Source organism: Tenrec ecaudatus, chromosome 11, assembly GCF_050624435.1.
Source record: "Tenrec ecaudatus isolate mTenEca1 chromosome 11, mTenEca1.hap1, whole genome shotgun sequence".
Classification (NCBI taxonomy): Eukaryota; Metazoa; Chordata; class Mammalia; order Afrosoricida; family Tenrecidae; genus Tenrec; species Tenrec ecaudatus.
This window is the reverse complement of record NC_134540.1, coordinates 11,764,156-11,789,680: the sequence shown is the minus strand read 5'-3', so window position 1 is coordinate 11,789,680 and position 25,525 is coordinate 11,764,156. Positions and strand designations below refer to the sequence as shown.

The 25,525-nt window shown below is 39.1% G+C and overlaps 1 protein-coding gene and 1 pseudogene across 1 annotated transcript in view; one reads left to right on the top strand and one right to left on the bottom strand.

Annotated features, from left to right (window-relative positions):
• Positions 1–25,525, top strand: part of ZMYM2 (zinc finger MYM-type containing 2) — a 106,142-nt gene that overhangs the window by 47,121 nt on the left and 33,496 nt on the right. Inside the window, exons 5-11 of the mRNA XM_075562852.1 lie at positions 1,983–2,268; positions 6,215–6,380; positions 7,456–7,668; positions 17,284–17,355; positions 22,991–23,141; positions 23,965–24,080; positions 25,250–25,366. Coding sequence (XP_075418967.1) covers positions 1,983–2,268; positions 6,215–6,380; positions 7,456–7,668; positions 17,284–17,355; positions 22,991–23,141; positions 23,965–24,080; positions 25,250–25,366 — 1,121 coding nt within the window. The remainder of the gene's footprint in view (positions 1–1,982; positions 2,269–6,214; positions 6,381–7,455; positions 7,669–17,283; positions 17,356–22,990; positions 23,142–23,964; positions 24,081–25,249; positions 25,367–25,525) is intronic.
• On the bottom strand, positions 4,002–5,990 carry LOC142461536 (sorting nexin-2-like; annotated as a pseudogene).

The following is a 25,525-nucleotide window of genomic DNA, read 5'->3' as shown; positions in this document are numbered from 1 at the left end:
CCCTTTCACAGGGGTTACCTGTTTCATAATGGTAGCAAAATTACAGTTATGAAATAGCAACAAAAATAATTTTATGGCTGGGGTGTCACCACAACATGAGGAACTGTATTAAAGGGTCACGGCATTAGGAAGTTTGAGAACCACTGCTCTATTTCCTTTTACTTTCCTCTTGTCCCACTATCATGTTCTGCATTCATTTGTGTTTCAGTAATTCCTCTCAGTTATATTGCCCTTGATCAAGCCTACCAGGCCTCCTACACCCTCCTTGCTATCGATTCCTTGACCCTGGGTTTGTTAACACCCCCTTTCTTTCCCCTACCTCCCCCTCTCCCATGTTCCCCCAGAACCATCCGTCCCAGTGTTTGCTCCTCTAGATTGTTTATCCCGCCTATCCTATCTAGATAGACCTGCAAAAATAATAATATGAACAAAAAAAATAAGACCAAGCAAAAGAAAGCAACAAAAGAAAACAAAACAACAACCACAAACTAATGACAAAGAAAAAAGCCTGTAAATGGTTCAAGGTCTGTTAGTTGACCCTTAGGAGTGTGTTCTGGTTGAGTCTGATGGGGTGCCACGCCCTGGTCCCAAAGTCTATTTCTGGTATTTCCTAGGGACTTCATTGCTCTGTTTCCCTGTTATGTTGCACACCTTTAGTGTTTGGCCTCAGTGTGGCGGGGTCAAATCAGGTGCAGTTCCCGCACTGTGTCTCCAGTGTTGTCCCCTGTAGTGCTCTGGGTCAGTGAGGGATGTTGTGTGGGTCTTCTCTGTGCTTTGGCTGCTCTGAGCGGGAATATCGTCCTTGGGGCTTGGTAGTCCAGGCTGTGTTCCACTATCACTTCCTCCCCCTTCATTTGCTCATGTGTGCTCTGATCAGACCTGCCCCTCTCCCTGAGCTGTAGCATCAGTGCTGTCCTCTGACGTGAATTCTTCTGCGGGGAAGGGGGCTGTCCACGATGTTGGGATTGGGGAAAGCCCCTTCAGGCCTCTCTGTTTATTTGTCCTTTTAGCTGTACATGGAGCTCTCAATATTCTTCACCAGCATCCCTGTGTAGACACATCTTTTCTTCCGTCTTCTTTATTCAGTGTTCAATTGTCTCACACACACACACACACACACACAGTGGTTTATGCACTGGGATGATAACTGCAAGGTTAGCAGTTCAAAACCGTGAGCCACTCTGGAAGAAAACTGATACTTTCTACTCACATAGAGAATTGCTGCCTGGGAAACCACAGGAGTGGCCCGACTCTGTCCCGTCGTATCCCTTTTAATTGGAAGCTACTCGGTGTCAGGAAGTTGGTTTTTGTTTTTAAATACATATTTTAAAAATAATCAACAAACTTTATGGCTGGTGTCATATTTCACATAGGCTCTGGGTGGTTGTGCTTTTATGTGTGTGTATTTGTTCCTTATTTAAAGTTATATTCTCTATATAAATGTTTGGCTATTTCTTGTTAATAACCGTTGGCTAGTATTTTTTAATACGTTATATATAGGCTAAGCACCCTGTGGTGTATTGGGTTACTTGTTGAGCTGTTAGGCAGCAGGTCAGCAGTTTCAAACCACCAGCCGAAAGAGGTTTCCTACTCTTGTGAAGAAGTAACAGTCTCAACCCACAGGCATACTGTCCTGCAGGGTCACTATGAGTCAGAATTGACTCCATGGCAGTGAAATTATACAGGTTGGTCATTTTATGTTTTATTACATGTGCTATCATTTAAATGCTGTCATTCTTAGAAACTTAGTACCTTTTTCAATTTAGAGAAGACTCAAGCCATAGCAATTAAACAATGTACCCAGTCTGTTAATTGATGGAGCTGGGATTTGAATTTTTTGCTTTGATGTCTCTGCTAAGCTGCTGTCCTATTAACTTCCTACTCCTGTGCTTAATGGAAAGTTAAACTATTTTTCTGATATAAATTCTACTTTGTATAAAGGCCCGTATTCTTACCCTTCCCTTGTGTATTTTGTTTTTCAGATTCTTGGATCTCCCAGTCAGCTTCATTTCCCCGGAACCAGAAACAGCCTGGAGTGGATTCTTTATCACCAGTGGCCTCACTACCTAAGCAGATTTTCCAGCCTTCTGCCCAGCAGCAACCCACCAAACCAGTGAAAGTCACTTGTGCAAACTGCAAGAAACCTTTGCAGAAGGGACAGACAGCTTATCAGCGAAAAGGATCAGCTCACCTCTTTTGTTCTACCACCTGCCTCTCCTCCTTCTCTCATAAACCTGCTCCAAAGAAACTCTGTGTCATGTGTAAAAAGTAAGTGTGCTTTACTTATGGTCGAATACTGATGTATCATTTTAAGAGGTTATCAATACGGATCTTAAAACTAAGCTGTATTTTAAAAATTGGTAGGCTAGTGTTTGAATCTTGAAGTTAGCTTCAAGTTTTAATGGTTCTGGAGTTTCTTCATTAAGCCTAGGTGATGACTACATAGAGCAGTGGTTCTCAACCTTCCTAATGCCTCGACCCTTTAATATTAGTTCCTTATGTTGTAGTGACCCCCAACCGTAAAATTTTTTTTGTTGCTAGTTCATAATTGTAATTTTGCTAGGAATCGGGTGACCCCTGTGAAAGGGTTGTTCAACCCCCAATGGGCTCACGACCCACATGTTGAGAGCCACTGACATAGAGGCTTTTGTATTTGGACAGGGTTTGAAGTTGCTTGATAGTAGGGTGCTTCATGGGCAAATAGAATTAAGAGGTAATAGAATTTTCCCGTGAAATTTTTAAAGCCTCTCCTATGAAAACTGAAAGAAAGAAAAGCCCAGTGCTCCTCAGTCTTACTCAGACAGCAACCCTGTGGGACAGAGTGGAACAGCCCCGAGGGGCCGCAAAGGCTGTAATCTGTACAGGAGCAGATCTCCAAGGCCTTGAGATCTGCCTTCATGGGTTTCTGAGATTGTAACTCTTTCAGGAGGTAGAAATCCTCATCTTTCTACCACAGAGCAGCTGATGGTTTCAAACTAAGGTTTACAAAACAAAACCCAGAATCCTCTGTTTTATTTTTTCCAGGTTTGGTTTCACTGGTTAAAACTACCTGGAATATGGTATATAGTATATGGAAGCTCAAACCAGGTGGACTTTCTGTACTGCCTATTAGGTAGCCCCGGTCTGTAAGCTATCTTAGAACTCTGTAGAGGTTTCATAAAGTCGATATTGTACCTATTTAATACTTCGAATAGTGGAGCAGTGGTTGGATTGCTTTACAGTCCATGCTGCTTTATAGGGTCCTGGAACTTGAAAGTAAAGGAAAATGTCAAATTTTGTTATTTTCTAACATTTTCCATTATAGTTGGAGAACTGTGCAGAAAGGTGGGCAGGGTTATTTGGGAATGAGAAGTGTAGTTAAATCAAGTAATAACGTTCTATAGTGAGCATGTAGTATGCTCTAGTGACCTACATAGTCGATGCACAGTATTTAAATTTTACACTTAATAAATTAGTCCTTTAGGTGAACGTAATATAATTAATGATAAACACACACACATAGCCCCCCTCTTACCCACCCCCCTGTGTTTTTAATGACCGGTTCTGGAACTCACTGCCATACAGCCATATAAAGCCTATGGGACAGAGGAGAACTCTGGTGGGCTTCTGAGGCATTCATGTATTTGCTGTTCAATAGTTGGCTTTCATTTTTTGATTACTAAGAGTTTTTAAATGGTGATAGTGATTTTCTTTTTCTTCATAAAATATAAAGTGGTGTATGTAGATGGGTTTAAATCAGTGGTTCTCAACCATCCTAATGTCGCGACTTTTTAGTACAGTGTTTAATACATGTTGTGGTGACCCCCCCAACCATAAAATTATTTTTCATTGCTACTTCATAACTGTAATTTTGCTACTGTTATGAATTGGGCGACCCCTATGAAAGGGACATTCAACCTCCAAAGGGTTGTTACCCACAGGTTGAGAACCGCTGGCTTAAATGGTTTCATTGTGGATTCAGCATAACTGGAACAAACATCCAGTGTCTTTTTAAACAGGGATCACAAAGCACTGGCTTTGGCTTCAGGTAAAAACGCGTCCCAGTGTCTTACCAGCTGTTGTGTGTTTGTACTGATTCTAAGTACTTGCTAATAACAGTTTTAAAGTCTTTCACTCATTCTTTCTCAAATCTTCCCACTTCTTTTTGAATCATATGAGAGATCTCTTCAACATCTCTTTCTCCTTGTTGCCCTTTGGCCTCCCACTCTTTTAGTTCATTCTTAGCTTGCTGTATTTTATCTACTTTGTTAGCATCCATCATGTCTGACTCAGTTTTCAGTTGTTTGAGCATTTTCTCATTGCTGCCAGCTCTTCATTTGATGATCAAACACACCTTTCACTGCAGCAGTAGATGAAATTAGTCACTAAGTAGTTCCAAAAGCATAAAAGTCGGCAAAAGTTTGTTCTTGATCTATCCCCTGCTTTACCTCAGCAAGCTGTGACAGAGGTCTAGATAAAGTAGTATTACCTAACATAGCAGCATTTTTAGCAAAGGCAGCTGTGTTGGCTGAAAGTTCTTTTCTAACACCAAGGCTTCAACACTGACTTGGAATTTCCTAAGTTGTTGATCTAGAATCTCAAATCTCTGTTTCTGTCATCAAGCATCTGATTCTTTCATCTTGATTGTCATTTTGTTGATAGCCATGTTCACCACCCTCAACATTCCTGTTGAGCCTGTGTAGCTCAGAACTCTATAGGAACTGCTTTAAGTCAGGACCCTGTAGTTACAGGGAGGCATCCTCGCACAGGGAGGTGACATAGGCGCTGTGTCTGGGTAGATCTTTGGCAGAACGTTCTCTGAAAAGCTGTCACACTGTCTCTGGTGCTTCTGCCCCATCTTTAGGTGCCGTGCGGATGTTGAAAGCCCGCTCTGCCCACTCTGGAGATGCGGAGAGCTCTGGATTGGATCTATCTGGCTGACGGAGCCCCTTACAGAATTGTGGGGTCTCTGTGTGGCACAACCTTCTGGGTGCCCTGAGTTTTAGTTGCATGTTTTACTCGTTGGAGATATCTTTCAAGAATCGCTGTGTTTTCCCACCAATTCAGTGGATATTGAATCTTCTTAACCTACTTTGACCTTGGTCATGTCTCCTCTTTTCTGGAGCTGGTGGCTCAATGTAACCAACATGTAAATACTTACCTGCCAGTTTGCCCTGCAAGCCAAACAAGTCACTGAATCTTCTTTTACTGAACATAGAAAGGGATGCCTTTTGTTGGCTGTATATGCCATGTAATCCTTCATACCATCACTAACTTCCTCTGGATTTGATACTCCAAATTTTACATCAAAAAGATCTTCATTTGATTCGTGTTCAGTCTCCTCTCTGGCTCTATCAAAGATCACAGGAGCAGATAAACTCTTAGATTCAATTTTGGGCACAGTGAGCGTAGTAGGAGTGACAGGTGTAACTGCAGGAGAAGGTTCTGAATAGAGGATAGCTTCCTTTTTTGGACTGCCCAAAGAAACTTCTTCTTCTTCTTCTTTTTTTTTTTTTAGCAAAAGGGAAGAAATTTATTGGTGCCCATACGGGAAACCCTAGAGCGGCCCAGCATACCCTACTGTGTAGGCATGCCCAGCAAAGGGTCATACAATTGACTTTACCCCCATGTCCCAGAGGGACTCCCCTTGAGCCGAGCCCCAAAGCCCCAGGACTGGCTGGGGGTGGGGACGAGAAACTTCTTTTGTGGTTCTGCAAAAAGATCTCTGACATCATCCAACCTAGCTTGTGTGGGTTTGGGGCGTTGGAATTTGTACTAATAACATCTGCAGGAAGATTAGCTGTTTTTGGAGATGATGGGTTTGACTCCAGGGTAGAGACAGTGCTAGTGAACAAGGCCTCTCCACCCTCTAACTCCTCAGAGTCGGTGCGCTCCCCAGCCAGTAACAGAGGAGGTTCCTTCTTGACTGCCACCGTCTTTGCCTGTCCAGATGACTGCATGATCTGGGCCTCAGAGACCTGGCACGAAGCACTCAAGGCTGGCTTGTGCATGGGTGGTCGGCTCCCCCACCTCACCAGCCCCGTGATTTTCTAGGTAGAAGAATGATGTTTGATTCCCAGGATTAAATTTGTGGGTGAAGAAGAAATGTCAGGAAGTATAGTCCTATACGGTTACTGAGTCAGAGTTGACTCAGGCCCCGTTAATTGGTACAATACTCTTCATATTTCATTTATTTTAAAGTGTTTTTTTACTGTGTTATATTTTTATTTTTCAGAGATATTACCACAATGAAAGGAACCATCGTTGCTCAAGTAGATTCAAGTGAGTCCTTCCAGGAATTCTGTAGTACATCATGTTTGTCACTGTATGAAGACAAACAGAATCCAACTAAAGGAGTTCTAAATAAATCAAGATGTACAATCTGTGGAAAACTAACGGAGGTTTGTATTTTTGTACTTTATTAATTTTGTTCTAATAGGAATATTTTAAACTGTGTGTAAGAGCAATTGATTATACGCTTTTTTTCATCAATGTGTTTGCCTCAAAGTGAGAATACATAAAAACCATCTTAGGGGAATGCCCATTATGAAATCTTAAATTGCCATAGTGAAAAAGTTAAGATTATAACATTAATTGCCTCCTTGATATTTCAAAGTACTTACAGATAACACCATAGTATTTTGGTTGATACATATATATTTAATATACTAATATGCTTATTTTTGAAAATGCCCTTATAAAAGGTACGGACATCCAATATTATTAATTTAAATAAAGATTCTTTTCTCCTATTCAAAGACTTCAAACCACATGTTCTGTTCTAAGTAGGACTATTGCCTTTCTTGTATTGCACCCTGTTTTAAAAGGTAAGTACATTAACATGAGCCCTTGTGATGCTATTGGACAGTCGTTGAATTAATAACTTCGAGGTCAGCAGTTCAAACACACCAGATGAGTCAAGAGAGAAAAATGAAGCTATCCCCTGCTCCTGCTAAGATTTAAAGCCTTAGAAACTCTGTGAGGTTTCTTTAAGTCGGAATTCACTGTATGTCTGTGATTTGCTTTGGGAATTGCATCTTAAGTGACTGGAGCTGTGAACCCTCCTAATGGGAGTAATAGATTTTTAAAATTTGTTTTTATGGGAATAGAATATGTACACCTAATTTGAATTTTATAATATTGGCTCTCTCCTTTTTCTTAGGCAGTATACTATATTATTTCTTTTATATTTGTGTAACGATTTTCTATTTGGTTATACAGATCAATGTAAAAACTAACTAACCAAATTTATAAAATTTCTTTGGGATGAAATGTACGCTGATGTCACAGTTTTCCTTTCTTAAATGCCCGGTGTCTTTGCTTGTATAAAAACAGTTCACAGAGTAGTGAGTGCTTTGTCTCTGGAAACACAACGTTCCACAGAAAAATTCTTGGGGCATTGTTGTTTCTGCTGGAGGACCATGTTCTTAACAACTTATCAGACTGTTTATTTATTTCTTTTACTTCTCTTTTTAGATACGCCATGAAGTTAGCTTTAAAAACATGACTCACAAGCTGTGCAGTGACCACTGTTTTAACAGATACAGAATGGCAAATGGTTTGATAATGAACTGCTGTGAGCAGTGTGGGGAGTACTTACCGAGCAAAGGGGCTGGAAACAATGTCCTGGTGGTTGACGGTCAGCAGAAAAGGTTTTGCTGTCAAAGTTGTGTCAGTGAATACAAACAGGTAATTCATGTTCGGATTAAAATAGTCTTCTTTTGTGTTTTAAAATGCTTGAATAGCTTTATTCTAAAAAGAAAGTTTCTTGAGGGTGCTGACTTTAGTTAGTCTGCCTGGGTCACAATACTGGCCCTGCTAGTTGGTATCACACATATGCTTTGGGTAAAAGACTTAAACTTCCTTTAGTTTCATCATCTCTAAAATGATGAAATAGCAGTACCTATGTACTTGTATCCTGAGTGAAATGAAATTTGTATCTTCTTGATTTTTTTTTAAGACTTAGTCCAAGAAAGTCTAATTCTTTTTCAATTCCACTGTAGCCTCTTTCAGTCATTGTCACATTTGTCTTTGACTTAGAAGCATCATCGTTTTGATTTCTTTATACATTCTGTGTGAATGGAATTGATAAGTATTTTATGGATTTGGCTCTTGGGGTCTTAATGTATTTGTGAGATTTGTACATAGGTCTGTTCAGCTATGGTGTTCTGTTCTCTTAAAATTACTTTTTAGAAAAGTCGAGAAACCAATTTTTATTAACTTACCATTTTGATTTGTACAAGCCTATATCCTATTCTGATGAAAGTAGAAATTAATGATACTAATGGAACCCACGATACTTATAAAAGTAGAATGTAATGTGTAAGGTAACATAAGACAATTCAGAATGTTGCTTCTTTGAACTTTCAGCGTTGTGAAAAACCAGACAAACTAATTTTTACTCATGAATTCGTCATTTTCAGTCATATACTCTACTATGTTGAGAATGGCACATTTGTTGTGAAAAACAGTTTAAGCTATATCCTGAAGAACTACACTGTAGGTAATAGGGTAATTTCTCAACATCTACAAGAAAGATGACTATTCCCCCATGAAGAATTTATTTCAGAGGACAGCACTGAATCTGCAGCTCAGGGAGAGGGACATGTCTGATCAGTGCACACGGAGCAAATGAAGGGGGAGGAAGAGAGAGTGGAGCACATCCAGGCCCACCAAACCTTGAGGACGATGTTCCCACTCAGAGCAGCCAGTCCACAGAGGAAAACCATATGGCCAGCCCCACTGTGAGACGGCATCTCTCACTGACCCATACATAGCCCTACAGGGGACAACACTGGAGACACAGTATGGGGATTCTGCCTGATCTGATCCCACCACACTGAGGAAAAACACTAAGGGCGTGCAACAAAACAGCAAGGGGAACAGAGCAACGAAGTTCCCAGGTAATATAAAAAATAGCCTTTGGGACCAGGGCTTGGCACCCTATCAGATTCGAACGGAAAATACACCTAACGGCCAACAAATAGTCCTTGAACTAACTACAAGCTTTTCTTTTTTTGTTGTTGTGTTGCTTTTTTTTGGTCATTGACTATTTGTTCTTTTGTTTTCTTTCGTTGCTTGGTTTTGCTCTGTCTTGTTTTATGCATGTTATAATCTCCACAGGTCTGTCTAAATAAGATAGGCTGGATGAACAATCTGGAGGAGAAAACAACGGGATCGACAGTTCCAAGGGGGCATGGGAGAGGGAAGTAGGGGGTGGGGGAAAAGAAATGGTGTTAACAAATGCAGGGACCAGGGCATAATAAGTGATCCACATTGGTGGTGAGGAAGATGCAGGAGGCCTGCGTGACAAAGGGTAATGTAACCAAGAGGAATTACTGAAACCCAGATGAAGGCTGAGTATGATAGTGGGACAGGAGAAAAGTAAAAGGAAATAGAGGAAAAATCTAGGAGGCAAAGGGCATTTGTAGAGGTCTAAATAAAGGCATGTACATATGTAAATATACTTCTATATGACGATGGGGAAATAGATCTATGTGCATATATGTATAGGTTTCAAGTACTCCTTCAATGCAAGAACACTTAGTTCTATTAAACTGGCATTCCATGATGCTCACTGTCCCAAAATGATCGCGGACGACAAATGGGTGCATAAGAAGAAAGCTAATGGTGCCCGACTATCAAAATATATAACGTCTGGCATCTTAAAGGCTTGAAGGTAAACAAGCGGCCATCCAGCTCAGGAGCAACAAAGCCTACATGGAAGAAGCACACCTGCCTGTGTGACCACAGGCTGCTGAAGGGATTAGTTGTCAGGCAGCAAAGAACAAAAAATCATATCATTGTGAATGATGGATAGTGCGGAGTGGGGACCCAAAGCCCATCTGAAGGCAACTGGACATCCCCTTACAGAAGGGTTGCGGGGAGGAGGGGAGTCAGTCAGGGTGCAGTGTAGCAACCATTTGAAACATACAACTTTCCTCTAGTTCCTACGTGCTTCCTCCCACTATCATGATCCCAATTCTACCTTACAAATCCGGCTAGACCAGAGGATGTACACTGTACAGATAGGAATTGGAAACACAGGGAATCCAGGACAGATGAGCTCCTTAGAACCAGTGATGAGAGTGGCAATACCGCAAGGGTAGGGGGAGGGTGGGGTAGAAAGGGGGAACTGATTACAGTGATCTACCTATAACCTCCTCCCTGGCAGACGGACAACAGAAGAGTGGGTGAAGGGAGATGTCAGACAGTGTAAGATAGGACAAAATAATAATAATTTGTAATTTATCAAGGGTTCATGAGAGAGGGGGGCGCCAGGGAGGGAGTGGGAAAATGAGCTGATGCCAGGGGCTTATTTGGAGGGCAAATGTTTTGAGAATGATGAGGGCAACAAATGTACATATGTGCTTGACACAGTGTATGTATGTATGTATTGAGGTAAGAGCTGTATGAATCCCCAATAAAATGATTTTTAAAAGTAAATATAAATATTAAATGAAATTTACGCCAAAGATAAAGATTTTCTTCAGTCTAAAAAGGATCAACTATGCGATCGAGTGTATTGTTCACTACTGGTAATTGAAATACAACAGTAGGAAATAAAACGGCTAGCTGATTGTGTAAATTTATGACCTTGGGGCTAACAGTGCTTACCCAACAGTACCGTGAGGGCTCCTGAGAAAGAATTCTAAAATCAAGACACCAAATAACTACCCTTAAGTTGACCTTAACTCCTCATAGTGACCCTGGAACTTGACTGAGTTTACAGGTTCTGTAGGTTAAGGAGCCCTGGTGGCAGAGTGGGTTATGAGTTGGGCTAATTAGAAGATTGGCAGTCTGACCCACAAGCCACTCTGTAGGAGAGAGTAAGACATTTTACTCCTTTAAAAGTTCATAGGCTCAAAGTCCTGCAAGGACAGTTACTTAGTCTTGTATAGTCTTTATGAGTCAAAAGAAAGTATTAATAGTTGAAAACAATTCACACTTGCTGATAAAAATGATCATTCTAGAATTTGCTTGATATGTTTTTGCAAGACAACTTATTCATTGGAGAGGTCTTCCTTTATTCAACACGAACAGTCACTTTTCCAAATGGACATCACCGGATGGAATATACCAGAATCAAATTGACTGCACAAGTGGAAATGAGACCATGAGAAGCTCAATATCATCAGTCAGAAACTAGGCCAGACGCCAGCTGCAGAATAAAACATGTTTAAACTTAAGAATAATTGTGATGTATTGAATATCAGTGACTGTTTTTAAGTATAAGCCGACCTGAATATCAGCTGAGGCACCTAATTTTACCACAAAAACGGCATTAAAAATGCTAAAACCCTTGGCTTATACATGAGTATATACGGTATGTACAAGAATGACATGACTAAATAAAAGCACCGACAATCTGATTTAAAAGGATGGCCCAAGAAAACAAAGTAAAGTGTTGATAATGAAATATGCAAAGTTCTGGAGTTAGAAAACCAAGAGAACAACCTACATGGGTTTTCAGGAATGAAAAGATGACTTAAATTACTGATTCTATTGAAAGATTCAGGAAGCTTCAAAGGAAGGTGGAACTCACAAACACACAATGCTCTAAAATGAATTGGTCAACATTCAACCATTTGAGGAGGCAGCATTTGATTAAGAGCCAATAATATTGAATGAAGCAGTCCACGCTGCATTAAAGGCATTAGCAAATGAGTCTTTAAGAATCCACGGAAACCAATTGAGATGCGTCAATAAACAGATGCAAGGTTGGAAGAACTCATCTACAACAAGGTATCTACAACAACAAGAAGATACCCATATTTGTATCTATTCCAAAAGTGATCCAGTACAATCTGGAAATGATCAAACGATATCATTAATATCACATGTAAGTACAATTTTAATAAAAAACTTTTGCAACAGTACATGAATTGTGGACTGCCAGAAATTCAAGCTGGATTCAGTAGAGGATGTAGAATGAGGGATATCATGGTGCTATCAGATGGATTTTGGCTTACACCGAGAATACCAGAAACATACTTATTTGTGTTTTAGTGACTATGTGACACAGTGATAGATCCTAACAAATTATAGATAACTTCATTTAGAGTCTGAATTGTAGAACACAATTTTGGAGCCTATATACAGACCAAGAGGTAATTAGTAGAACAGAACAGGGTGCACTAAGTATTTTAAAATCAGTAAAAGTGTCCATCACAGTTTGTATCCTTTCATCATACTTTGTCAATCTAGGCTGAGCAAATCTAAAAGGCTGAACTATGTGAAAAAGTACAGCATTTGAACTGGAGAAAGATGCATTAAAACCTTTGTGGTACACCTTGCTGGTGCACCCTGAATTCTACAGCCTTCAGTATAGATTACACCTCAACATACAACAAAATCCTCACAACTTGGACCAATAAGCACAGCATTTATGATAAACAGAGAAATGTTGAAATTGTTCATACTTTGATTTTATTTGGATTAACAGTCAACACCCATGTAAGCAGCAGTGAAGAAATCAACATGTTTTACATTTGCTGCAAAAGACCTCTTTGACGTGTTAAAAACTGAAGATGTCACCGTGAGGACTAAGATGAGTCTTACCCAACCCATGATATTTTCAGATACATTACATATATGTGAAAACTAGGCAATAAAAAAGGAAGACCAGAAAATAATTCACTCCTGGATTACCATATTGGCGGGCTACTACTGAATGTACTGTGGACTGTCAAATAATGGACTAATCTGTCTTGGGAAGAAGTACCATTAGAATGCTTCTTAGACCGAAGGATGGTGAACCTTTGTCTTGTCTGTTTGGGGCATGTTTTTAATAGGGTCCAGTCCCTAGAGAAGGCCATCGTGCTTGTTAAAGTAGAAGGTCAGCACAACGCATAGGAGAGCCCTTAGCGAGAGTGAGATGACAGTAATTTTACTGATGGGTTCGGAAGAGGAAATGTTTCATGCGGATGTACATAGGAGCACTGTCAGAAGCAAGTGCTTTCACCTGTTAACAACAACCGCTAAGTCAGTATGTGTCTAATCACTAACAAAAGGTTAAAACAAAACCTCCACCAATACATAAAACAAGAATGGCAAGGTAGTAGGCGAATAAGCTCATCAGAAGGCTCTACTTCATATAGGTGTTTATAAACATTTTGAAAACCCAGATTAAAAGTAATTTTCTATGAAAACACAATTCATCTAAATTGACTCTAACATAAGACTCTGTTTTCATTGAAGCAATGGAGAGATCTAACTACCGAGGAGTCTCTCTGAACTCAGCACACCTGTAGGATAGAGCAGAACTGCTCCATGGTATGTTCAAATTTGTAACATGTATGGACGCTGACTCACACATCCTTGTTCTAAGGAGAGGCTGGTGGATTCTAACCACCAAACTTGTGGTTGGTGACTGAGCACTTGGTCACTGTGTCACCAGGGCTCCTTACTTATCAGTACACCTCTAAAGGAACCAGGTCCAGATGGTTTCTAGGGAAATTCTGTCACACTCAGATTAGACAGTTCTAATGCTGTTTCATTTGTTCCAGAGCATAAAGAAGGAAGAAAGTAACTTCTCTTTTAACGAGAGTAAATTCATTAAAGGGACATTTCCATTTAAAAATTATTAATTCATTAATAGTATATCCCTCTTTATTATGTGTGGGAAGTTTTTAATTTTTCACCTCATTTTGTGAGAAAAATGGTAGCTTGTTTTTTGTTTTCTTAATTATGGTAAAGTGTATGTGATAAAATTTTTAAATTTAACCATTTTTAGGTGTACAATTCAGAGACAGGAACTAGATTTATAGTAAACGTAAATTTATTTCATTGTAATAAAAACAATTGCCCTTAAGCCACTTTTAACTGTATAACCCAATGATTCTAATTATAGTCTCAGCCATTCCCCTGTTTATTTCTAAAATGTATTCATCAATCCAAACTCAGGACTCATGTAGAAACTATCTTGTAACCCCTCTCATTAGCCCGTAGTAGCTAATACGTTATTTTCTGTCTCTGTGTTTATGACTTTTCTAGTAATTTCATGTATATAGGATCAAGCAATATTTGTCTTTTTGTGTTTGAATTGTTTCACACAGCTGTAGGTTTGTGAGCTTTGTACATGTCACTGATTGTTTCACGATTTCAGCTCTGTTTATCTACTCATCTGTTCATAGACAGTTGGATTACTTCTATTTTGGGGGTTTTTTGTGTTCCTGTTTTCATTTCTTGGTGTATACATAGTACTGGAGTTACTGGGTCAGGTGTACGAGAGACAAACTTTCGCACAGTGAGTGTACTATTTCACACTCCCACCAGCATGGATGAGAGTTTCAGTTTTTCCACAACTGCCAACGCCTCTTAATTTCTATTTGAGATTTCTAAAGACCGAGCAATCCAAAATATGAAAAGACTTAGTTATTTCTGTTTTTTAGTATAACTAAAATACTTTAAACATATCATTTTTTATTATTTGATTTTTGATAGTTTTTAATATTACGCTGAATCTTTACAATGAAGCCTCCAATTAATCTATTTCCACATGTGTAATTTGACACTGGTTACTTTCTTTGTTATGCAACCTTTGTTGCTGTTTTCCCACATTATTCAACCAGTATTAGCATAAAATAAAAATCAAACCAACCTTCTTGTTATCAAGTTGATTCTGACTTAGCAAGCCTAGAGGACAGAGAAGAACTGCCCCATCGGGCTTCCAAGGCTATAACGAGATCCATATTTGTGCCCATTCTAGAGAAAGGTGACCCAGCAGAATTCAGAGTTATTGAGCAATATCATTAGTGCCACACACAAGTACAATTTTGCTGAAGATAATTAAAAATTGATTGCAGTATTACATTAACAGGGAACTGCCAGAAAAAAATTTTAAAACATTTTATTAGGGGCTTATACAACTCTTATCACAATCCATACATATATATACATCAGTTGTATAAAGCACATCCGTACATTTTTTGCCCTCATCATTTTCAAAGCATTTGCTCTCCTCTTAAGCCCTTTGCATCAGGTCACTGCCAGACATTTTATGCCGGACTCAGATGAGAACGCCGAATGAGAGAGAGCCTTGCTGGAAACAGATAGTGAACAGTACACGTTGGGGTTTTGTCCATTTCCATACTTATTTTAGTCCTTATGGTGAACAAATAATCTCTGAAGCTGGTCTGTATGCAGCATCAGGATTGGAGGAAGGTTCATTTATCAGTAACTTTGCTTGCTGAAATCCAAGTGAATTGAAAGCATTTACCATGCTCAGCAAACCAAGGATGTGGCTGCAAAAATGAGCAAGGCCCTCAAGGGAATGGATCGACACAGTGACAGCACCAGTGGCTCAGGGATAGAAACAATTGTGAGGATGCCAGAGGACTGGGCAGTGTTTCCTTCTGTTGTGCATCGGGCCACTGTAGGTTAAAGCAGTAGTTCTCAGCCTGTGGGTTGGGACCCCTTTGGGGTCAAATGACCCTTTCATAGGGGTTGCTCGGTTCATAACAGTAGCAAAATTACAGTGATGAAGTAGCAACAAAAATAATGTTACGGTTGCGGGGGGCGGTCCACAACCACCTGCGGAGAACTGTATGAAAGGGTCGCGGTGTGAGGAAGGCTGAGAACCACTGTGGTAAAGCCTGCTCGGTGGCACCTAACAGCGACAGGAGCAACAATGCGGCTCACATCCTTTTACATGTGGCATTTTGACTGATGATGAGAAATTTTCTTATATCAGAAGAGATGTGCACTTGGGCTTTTTGTTGTGATACTCACCTAGGAGATATTGTGGAAAATTAATATTTGTCATATAAAGGCAAATGTGGATTATTAACAGTAAGCTATGTGTTTGTTCAAGGAGACAGCATTATTAAAAGAACATTTGAAGATTAGGGAGATTTAAAAAATAATTTTATTATAAATGTTGGAAAATATTTTTAATGAAGAGTCCCGCTAATTTCAGACGCATTGGAAAAAGATGAAAAATGAGCCATCTTCTAATTAGATTTTAAGAACAGCTGATTAGTACAGCAGATGGAAATTTAATAGCCAAATGAAAAACAAGACAAGCCCTGACCATACTTGGAGAATAAGATAGACAGGAATAGTATTTTGAGCCCAGGAAAATGAGACTTAACTGACTCTGTGAGGAGTCTTTTTCAACGAAGTACCTAGTAAGACCAGGCATCAAAATACATTGAGCTTGGAGTCTTCCAGTGAACTCTACTATTAAGTCAGTTATTAGACCACTATTTGAAGAAGTGACTTTACTTATATATAGCTAAGCATTTTGTATTATCATTAGATAAAAATAAGAATAACTTGGGGAAAATGTTTATCTTTCATTCTTCAAGATAATAGATTGGTAGGAATTACATGCATAGATTTTTGTTGATAGAGGACATGACCAGACGGCATTGAAGACCTCTCATGTCTCTTCCTTGCAACCTGAGAACTAAACTCCTGTGGTGGTTTTCTCTTTTTTACTTTCTTCCCCCTTTTGTCTCTTAACATTGACTTTGCCCCCTTCCCCCGCCCCCCTTTGTTTGTTCATAGCCTAACTTATCATTTGGTTTCTGAAGAAGTTGAGAAACAAGATCCTGACAGTGGAGACTGTAAAATGCTTATTAACTCTTGTCTTTTTTTTTTTAATTTAACTCTTGTGTTTCAATAGTTGACATTTTCCAGCATAGTACTTTAACTTTCATGGAAATCAAAGAGCATGTCTTTTGGAGTTTTCTAACAGGAGCAAGGATATGTTTTTGTGTTGTGTGCTGGAAGCTCTCGTGGGTGCCAACAAACACATTTAGCCTCAGAAGGACCCTGTATGTCAGAGCAGAACTACCCCACCATGTTTCCTAGGCCATCGTCTTTGGCCTGAGGAACCTCTGGCAGCTGGGTGCTTCTCTGTTGTGCCACCAGAGCTCACTGGACGGTTCTCTCCTAACAACCCATTGTGCTGCTGCTGCTAATCTCCAAGTGAAGTACTTTTGAGTGCTTTGAGAGTTTCACAGTAGGATTATACTTTAGTAGATTTCAATAAGATCTTAGAACACAATAGATCACCTACGAGATTGAAGCGATATTAGGGCCTGGAGTGAAATCTCTTTTTAATCCTTGCCAGTTCGTTTTATTATTGTTATCATTTAATTGTTGCGTCCCCCCTCCCCCCCCAATACTTGGGCAACAATGGTGGGGATGGGTCAGATCCGCATTTAGAAAAGTTGCAATGAGAGTGTTTCATGTTTGAAGTTTGTAGTCACAAAGCAGATTATTGAGAATTAACTTACACATTGCTTGCTGGGCATTCTTCTACAAATGTTTTATGAAGTCTTTACTCTCTTTTAGGTAGGCAGCCACCCAAGCTTCCTGAAAGAGGTGCGGGATCACATGCAAGATTCTTTCTTGATGCAGCCTGAGGTAAGCAGGAGCGCAGCAGGCTTCATTAAAACCCTCCTGTTGTCACACACTGCCTAACTCTGTGTGGTACTTCAGAATTTCTTTGCACTGTGCAACATATCAGAATATGTGAGATGGAATGTTTACGTGTGTTGTTTAGTTTATCTCTATAGCACAATTTATGTAATTTCACTAGATTTTACATGTGACTTTTCTAGTGCTATGTCCATTTATCTGCAGATGCTTATGTTCTGGAAAAACTGATTTTTTTCAAAAACCATTTTATTGGGCATTAATACAGATATCATTCCATTCAACCCTATCAAGCAGTATTGTACAATTGCTACGTAGTCAGTTATTTTTTTTATAGAGTACGCAAGATTTGAAAGTCCCCCTTTTAAAAGAACATGTTTTGTGGTAAAATAAAGGCAAAACAAGTGAGCTATCGAGTTAATTTTCAGTGACAGACTCTTTCACCATGTTGCCCTACTATCACCGTTCTGCATTTTGAATATTGCAGAAAGGGGCGCCCTTTTGTGGTTACATTCTCAGACCCCACTAGTCAGAGCCAACGCTGATGCAGCTGACATCCTCAATGCAGCCCCATTATCCTGGCAACTTCTTACTGAGCACTGTGATGCTCTTTGTATTCTCTGACCTTTCCTATCCTGGCAGGTGGAAACACAAACGATTCCTATTTCTCTGGTTTGCCTTGGAAACTGGTCAGCCTTGTGTCTACCTGTGTTTCTGTGGAGTTTTATTCTCGCCTCTGGTGGTTTTGGTTTCTTTTTACATGCAAGTGCCTTCTCAGTCAAATGCTTACGAGTTCTTGTGTGGGACAAACAATTAATGAAGCATTTGACTATTAACCTGAAGGTTGATGAATCAAATCCACCCAGAGGCACCTTGGAAAGACCTGGTGATCTAACTCTGAAACATCACAGGCTTTGAAATGTCCTGCATTTGTTATGTGTCATAATGAACTTGGAGGCAACTTTTAAATTTTTTTCAACTCCTTCAAATCTTCAGAGGTGTGTGTATGTGTGTCTGCATGTTTGAAACTATCTTATGTAAAGTACTCTGCTTTGCCAACTAAGCTGCCCTAGCCTTGAATTCCAATCTCTGGCCATGCTGTGGCCTGTAAACTGCCTCTAGGCAGCGTCCTGGAGACACCATGTAAAGGGTTTCATTTGTTTATTTGTTTCTTTTATCTTAGGGGTAGAGATTGTTGTCTACTCTGTGCCCCTGTTTTAGTTTTTAACACTGGACGTTTCTAAATAGAATAATTGGAACTAGTTCTCCAGTCTATGTTTCATGACCTTGACCTGGTTATAAAAAATATTAAGATTTCATTTTTGGTGGGAGGGGTGTGTAGAGTGTTCCTCAACTTGGGTTTATCCTATCACTCTATGTTAATTTGGATCACTTAGCCACCCCGTGCCCACCACCATCACCACGCCCCTGCCTTCCCAGTAATGTTGCTAGCTTTAAGTTTTTCACTGGAGTGGGAGTGGGGGTAATGAAGATTCTGTGGCTAGTTTAAGTATTCATTGTTAATTTGAAAAATGGTAAATTATAAAGGTAGCATATGTGTTAAAAGTAAGCTATAGATTAGAAGACTAAAGTTAAAAAGACCTTTTTACTATGTAAAAGTAGATCTTATAACATGAAGAGATAGTTTGGGTATTTTATTTAAGAATTTTTCACTTGACTTTGTCTCATGTTGCTTAGTTTGAAAACTTGTACAATGTATCATGATTGAAGTCTTACCACCATTTTCTTTTAGTTTATAGAGTCTAACTATAATGTGCTAATCCAGGTAGACTAGAGAAATAAATTCATGGACACTTATGTGTATAAGAAAGAGCTTTATATAAAAGAGCAATTGTACATTAAGAAAACATTCCAGCCCAGTCCATAAGTCTAGTCTTACCCCGTATGTTGATACTAGTCCATAATTCCTCTTTAGAGGAATTTATAAAGTCCTCTACAGACGAAATACATGCAATGACGTCGAGTACAGGAAGATCACAGGCCAGTGGGTTCAATCGATGTCTTGTGGATCCAGTGGTGGTGTAAGCATCTCAGCACTGGCAGGGGTCGCCATGTGGTTCCTCCAGCTCTGAAACTCTTGACTGCCTCAGGGAAGCTTCATGCATCTTCTCAGAAATGTCTAAGGGAGTGAGCAGAGAGAGAGTGTGTCTCCTGCCCACAAGAAGGAAATATGAAATACCAGAGTTCCCAGAATCCTCAGGAGAAGGCTATGCCCACCCAGAGGCCTCATTGACTATATCCTGGTTGACAGGCTACACTCCACCGCTCACTCTAAATTCTCAGATTGATACCAGATTACGTAACTACCACACCCTGTCTTTCTCCCTTGGAGCTACTGAGGGTTTCAGACTGCTGACCCTGAAGTTAGCAGTCACAGGTTGCATTAGATCTACTGTTGTCAGTTGTGTCCATTCCATGTTTAGATACGAATATCAAAACGTCTTCTAGTTTTTCCTTTAACAAGTCAGTGGGGAACAAGGAAGGATACTTAAGATAGAGGCTTGATCAATTTGTTCTTTAAAATGTCAGGAGTAGGGCACCAGCAGATAATCTACACATAACGTACTTCCTAGTCACATTTTAAATCAGGTATCCTTAACTTGGGTCCATAACATTGCATAGAAAAAAATAGTACGTTTATTAGAGTTTAAATGTTAACCTTTTTTTTAAATGAAGAAACTGAAAATGAACCATTGTGTGCCAAACTCCCTATTATATTACTTCCCCTCTGGGTTTCCGAGGCTGTCAATCTTTATGGGAGTAGGAAGTCCCGTCTTGCTCCCTTGGAGCAGCTGATGGGTTTGAACTATTGATCTTTGGGTTTAGCAGTCAAACACTTTACTATCAGGATGCCTTGGGACAGGCATAATTAGACACAATTAGTGTGCAGCCACCGTTCTTTCTTGTTAACATCTAAAAAATATGTGTTTTGGGGGAGATGGCAAAATATATAAATTATATATAACAAATTATTTCTTTTCACCATTTTTAGTATGCAAATCCGTGATACTAGTCACACACTGTATTGTGCAACCATCACTGTTTAGTCCCAGAGTTTTCCATTAATTCAAACTTCGTATCCCTTAATTATTGCTTCCATAATTTCTTCTTCCCGCCTGCTGGTAACAAATTATTTTACAATCAATATTTCTTTGTGGGAGGGCTTGCGCCTATAAGAGACTAAAGATAGAAATTGTAAAGCTTAATTTGAGTGGTGTTTGTTGAACTAAGGGTGTGAGATGCATGGAATTTAATTTTAATTTAGATTGTACTTATATATAACGTCAACCCTAGTACATGAAAGGATTTCAAAAATTTCACGGATATTTTAAAATTAAAAGGTAATGAAAGTTTTCCACAAAAGTTTCAGTCTCTTGTATTTCCTGTTTTCTCATACCTGTTTGTTTCCTGTATGTATTGTTTTCGTTTTTCCTAACTGCTCATTTTTTTGCTTTTAATGTTGATGTTATTTGCTGTTTATTCTGATTTATTGCTCTTAATTTTATTAGTGTCCTTTTCTGAGCTTCTGAGACATTCATGAATTGTTCCCATGCAGCTTAATCAATTTTATGTATTCTTTTTGGCCTGATTATTATCTATTTGGGCATCTACTATTTGTCCATACATGGAACGTTTTTTTAGACTGTTTTATTGGCATATATTTTCACATATACAATTCCATAGTTTGGTTATATTAATAAAAGTTGTACAATCATGAATTTTTGATCATTTACTTTATTGTATCTTGGAACATTTTTTAAAATCGTTTTATTAGGGGCTCATACAACTCTTATCACAATCCATACCTACATCAATTGTGTAAAGCACATCTGTATATTCATTGCCCTCATTATTCTCAAAATATTTGCTCTCCACTTAAGCCCCTGGCATCAAGTCCTCATTTTTCCCCCTCCTTCCCTGCTTCCTCATTCCTCATGAACTCTTGATAATTTATACATTATTATTTTGTTATATCTTGACCTTTCCGATGTCTCCCTTCACCCACTTTTCTGTTGTCCTTTCCCCAGGGAGGAGGTCACATGTAGATCCTTGTAATCGGTACCCCCTTTCCAACACATTCTCCCTCTACCCTCCCATTATCGCCACTCTCACCACTGGTCCTGAAGCGATCATCCACCCTGGATTCCCTGTGTTTCCAGTTCTTATCTGTACAAGTGTACATCCTCTGGTCTAGTCAGACTTGCAAGGTAGAATTGTGATCTTGATAGTGTGTGTGTGTGGGCAGGGGGGGGGGGTCGCATTTAGGAACTAGAGGAAAGTTGTATGTTTCATCATTGCTATACTGCACCCTGATTGGATTGTCTCCTTCCAGAGACCTTTCTGTAAGGGGATATCCAGTGGCCTACAAATGGGCTTTGCGTCTCCACTCCGCACCCCACCTCCCTCATTCACTATGATAAGATTTTTTTGTTCTGATGATGCCTGATATCTGATCCCTTCAACACCTCGTGATCACACAGGCTGGTGTGCTTCTTCCATGTGGGCTTTGTTGCTTCTGAGCTAGATGGCTGCTTATTTACCTTCAAGCCTTTAAGATCCCAGACGCTATCTCTTGATAGCCGGGCACCATCAGCTTTCTTTGCCACATTTGCTTATGCACCCATTTGTCTTCAGCGGTTGTGTCGTGAAGGTGAGCATCACAGAATGCCAATTTAATAGAAGAAAGTATTCTTGCATTGAGGGTGTACTTGAGTGGAGGCCCAATGTCCTTCTGCTACCTTAATACTAAGCCTATAAATATATCCACAAAGGTCTATTTCCTCATCCTCATATATAAATTTATTTGCACATGTACATGCCTTTACCTAGACCTCTAGAAATGCCTTTGCCTCGTAGCTCTTTCCTCTATTTGTATCATGGAACATTTTAAGATCTTATGTCCTCATGCTGTGCTAGATGCTCTGGGGTATAACAATGAGCCCGATAATCCCTACATAATATGGGAAAGGGGGGTATAATTGTTTTGCAAAACGGTATATGACTTGATTTAAGTGATTATGATGGGATTTTGTAACCACAGAAGACTCAAATACTAGTTAGACTTGTTTCTGCTGTGCATTGATTGCGACTTGTGACTATGAAGTTAAATTTTTAATACAAATGCAACAAGTCATCTGAATTTTACTTTCTCAATGTGTGTATTTCAGTCAGCCTATTTTTGTCCTGGAATTTTCCATGGCCCTCTGCTGCTCTTATATTCCTGTTGTTTGAAGGAGACAACCTAATGATTACTTTTGTTTGGATCCTTGGTGGTATACTTGTTACACATTAAGCCGCTAACCACAGAGTCAGCAGTTTGAAACCACCAGCCGTTCTACAGGACAAAGGGCAGGCTCTTTGTTCCTGTAAACCGTTATGGTTTCTGAAACCCACAGGGGCATTTCTACCTCATTCTGTAGGGTTGCTAGGAGTCTGCCTCGACTCGAGGCAATGAAGTTTTGCTGAACAGTTGCATCTAGATGAAGACTTCTGACTCTCTCAAACTTTAGAAGGTGCTTTAGGTAAAATATGTACTGAAAAACAGATTTATTTTTCTAATTGCTCTTTTCTTAACCATATCCTCTTATATTTCAAATTTTAGAAATATGGGAAATTAACTACTTGTACTGGCTGCCGAACACAGTGCAGGTTTTTTGATATGACGCAGTGCATAGGTCCTAATGGATATATGGAGCCATATTGTTCAACCGCTTGCATGAACAGTCACAAGACAAAATATGCAAAGTCGCAAAGTAAGTTTCAGGTATTTGGAGACTTAACAGTAATTAATAATATGACTAATATTTTGCCTTAAGTACTGTGTCAGTTTGGGTAGAATAGAGAAACAAATTCAGAGACACTCATGTGTAAGGGAGCTTTATATCAAAGAACCATTGTACATTAAAAAAACATTCCAGATCAAGTTCTTAAGTCCAGTATTACTCCATATGTCAATACTAGCTCATACATTCCTCATTAGGCTCACACAGTCATGCAGTGATGCTGAATGCAGGACGCTCACAGTAGTGGGTGGAAAATTTTGTGGATCCATTGGTGGTGGAAGCATCTCAGTTCTGGCATGGGTCTCCACGTGGCTCCCCCAGTTCTAGGACTCTGGTTACATCAGTGTATCTCCATGTGGCTTGTCAACAGGAAGATCAAGCAGAATCTCCTGCCTCCAGGGAAGAATACTGGAGTTCCCAGAATCCTCAGGAGAAGGCCAAGCCTCCACAGAGGCTTCATTGGCTATGGCTTGATTGACAGGCTAGACTCCACCCCTTGACAAGTTGACAATTTGTGTAACTGCCACAAGTACTTAGTCTTTAATTTTGTATGCTCATTTTAAATTACTTTTATATTTTTATTACACCAGTTTTTACTTTTCATTAATGCAAACTAGTTGTATTGCTTGAAGATCATTCTTTAATGATCGTCTCTCTACATTGTCTATTCCAAACATTATTAAAACTTAGATGTATATTTTAGAACCACAATACTAGGTTATTTTCAAATGCAAGTGTTTAAAAATTTCCATGGTTTTATTAGTAAATCTGATATGTACTTTTTCTCTTCTAGGTTTGGGAATTATTTGCCATTTTTGTAAGCGAAACTCTTTACCTCAATACCAAGCCACAATGCCTGATGGAAAACTGTATAACTTTTGCAATTCCAGTTGTGTAGCTAAATTTCAGGTTTGTTAATTGTTTTAAATACTTCCCCACAATATAATACACCCACCCAAAAATGGCATAACATGGTATATCTTTATTTTATGTATTCATTTTGTACTGTACTTGGTTGAGGGTCAAATTGGAGTCTGGGGAGATTAGAATAATTGAGGCAAGGAAGACATTTTTGTATTGGTGTGTTCTTTTTCATAAGTAACCAGATTGACTTTGACCTTTTTTTATTTGTGATAGACTTTAAGGGAAAGAAATTAATTTTAAGCATTGTTGAACATAGCGCCAGATGTGTAGTATTTTCCTCGTAAATAGCTTCAAATAAAAACGACTTTAAAGGGAACTGTATTTTCTGATAATGGATGAAAAAGGACCTAGGTATACTTTGCTTGGAGAAGCATAAATGCTTTCTTTATATATAAGAAATCTGCCATGGAAAATGGGATTCAGCTTTTTACAGTTGATCCTCGTTTATGTAGAGCTATTAGGAGTTTTAGCGAACTACATTTCATTTTGGTAAACATAGACAAATATTTTCTGACGTGGTTCTTTAAAGTTGCAATATGAATGGTCTCAGCAAATAGTGTGACTGGAAGCATTGAAACGTAACCAGGTTGACCATAATAGGAATACCTTGAAGATACTCAAGCATTAGTTAGACTATACTAGGAGGTTTCCTAAGGCACTGGGAAGTCATAGTGGTGTTGTGCATGGGGCTACTAACTGCAAGTCAGCGATTCGAAATCACCAGCCATGCCACTGGAGAAAGATGAAGGTTTTAATAATAATATTATTTTTTCTAATTTGTGTGATTTTAGAATATGTACAGAAAAGATAGTTTAATTGTATAAAGCTAATATATCAGAATGTTAATATGTTAGCAAACACTTTTATACTTGTATAATTTAAAAAATCATTTTATTGGGGGCTCATACAACTCTTTTCGCAATCTGTACATCCATTATGTCATGCACATTTTTACATTTGTTGCCATTATCATTCTCAAAACATTTGCTTTCTTCTTGAGCCCTTGGGTTCAGCTCCTCACTTCTATAATTTTTAAAGACAAAATTTATATGCTGAAGAAATATTTTAGCAAGTTATACTAGGTATCTAGCAGCAGTCATAATAGGCATTTCAAAATTCCTGTGCATACCAATATGTTTTGTTCTTTGTTTCAGGCTCTCAGTATGCAGTCATCTCCAAATGGCCAGTTTGTGGCTCCAAGTGATATTCAGTTGAAATGCAATTACTGCAAAAATTCCTTTTGTTCAAAGCCAGAAATCCTGGAGTGGGAGGCAAGTCCTGTTCTATTATGTATATTATCTGGACCCAGAATTAAAGTCTAGTAAAATAAGCATGCATTTTTATCTGGGAACCTTTATCTTAGTGAATAAGAATTAGCTTTTCAGATTTTATTATTTTACCTTTTTTTAATGGGAGGAGAACCGATGGAA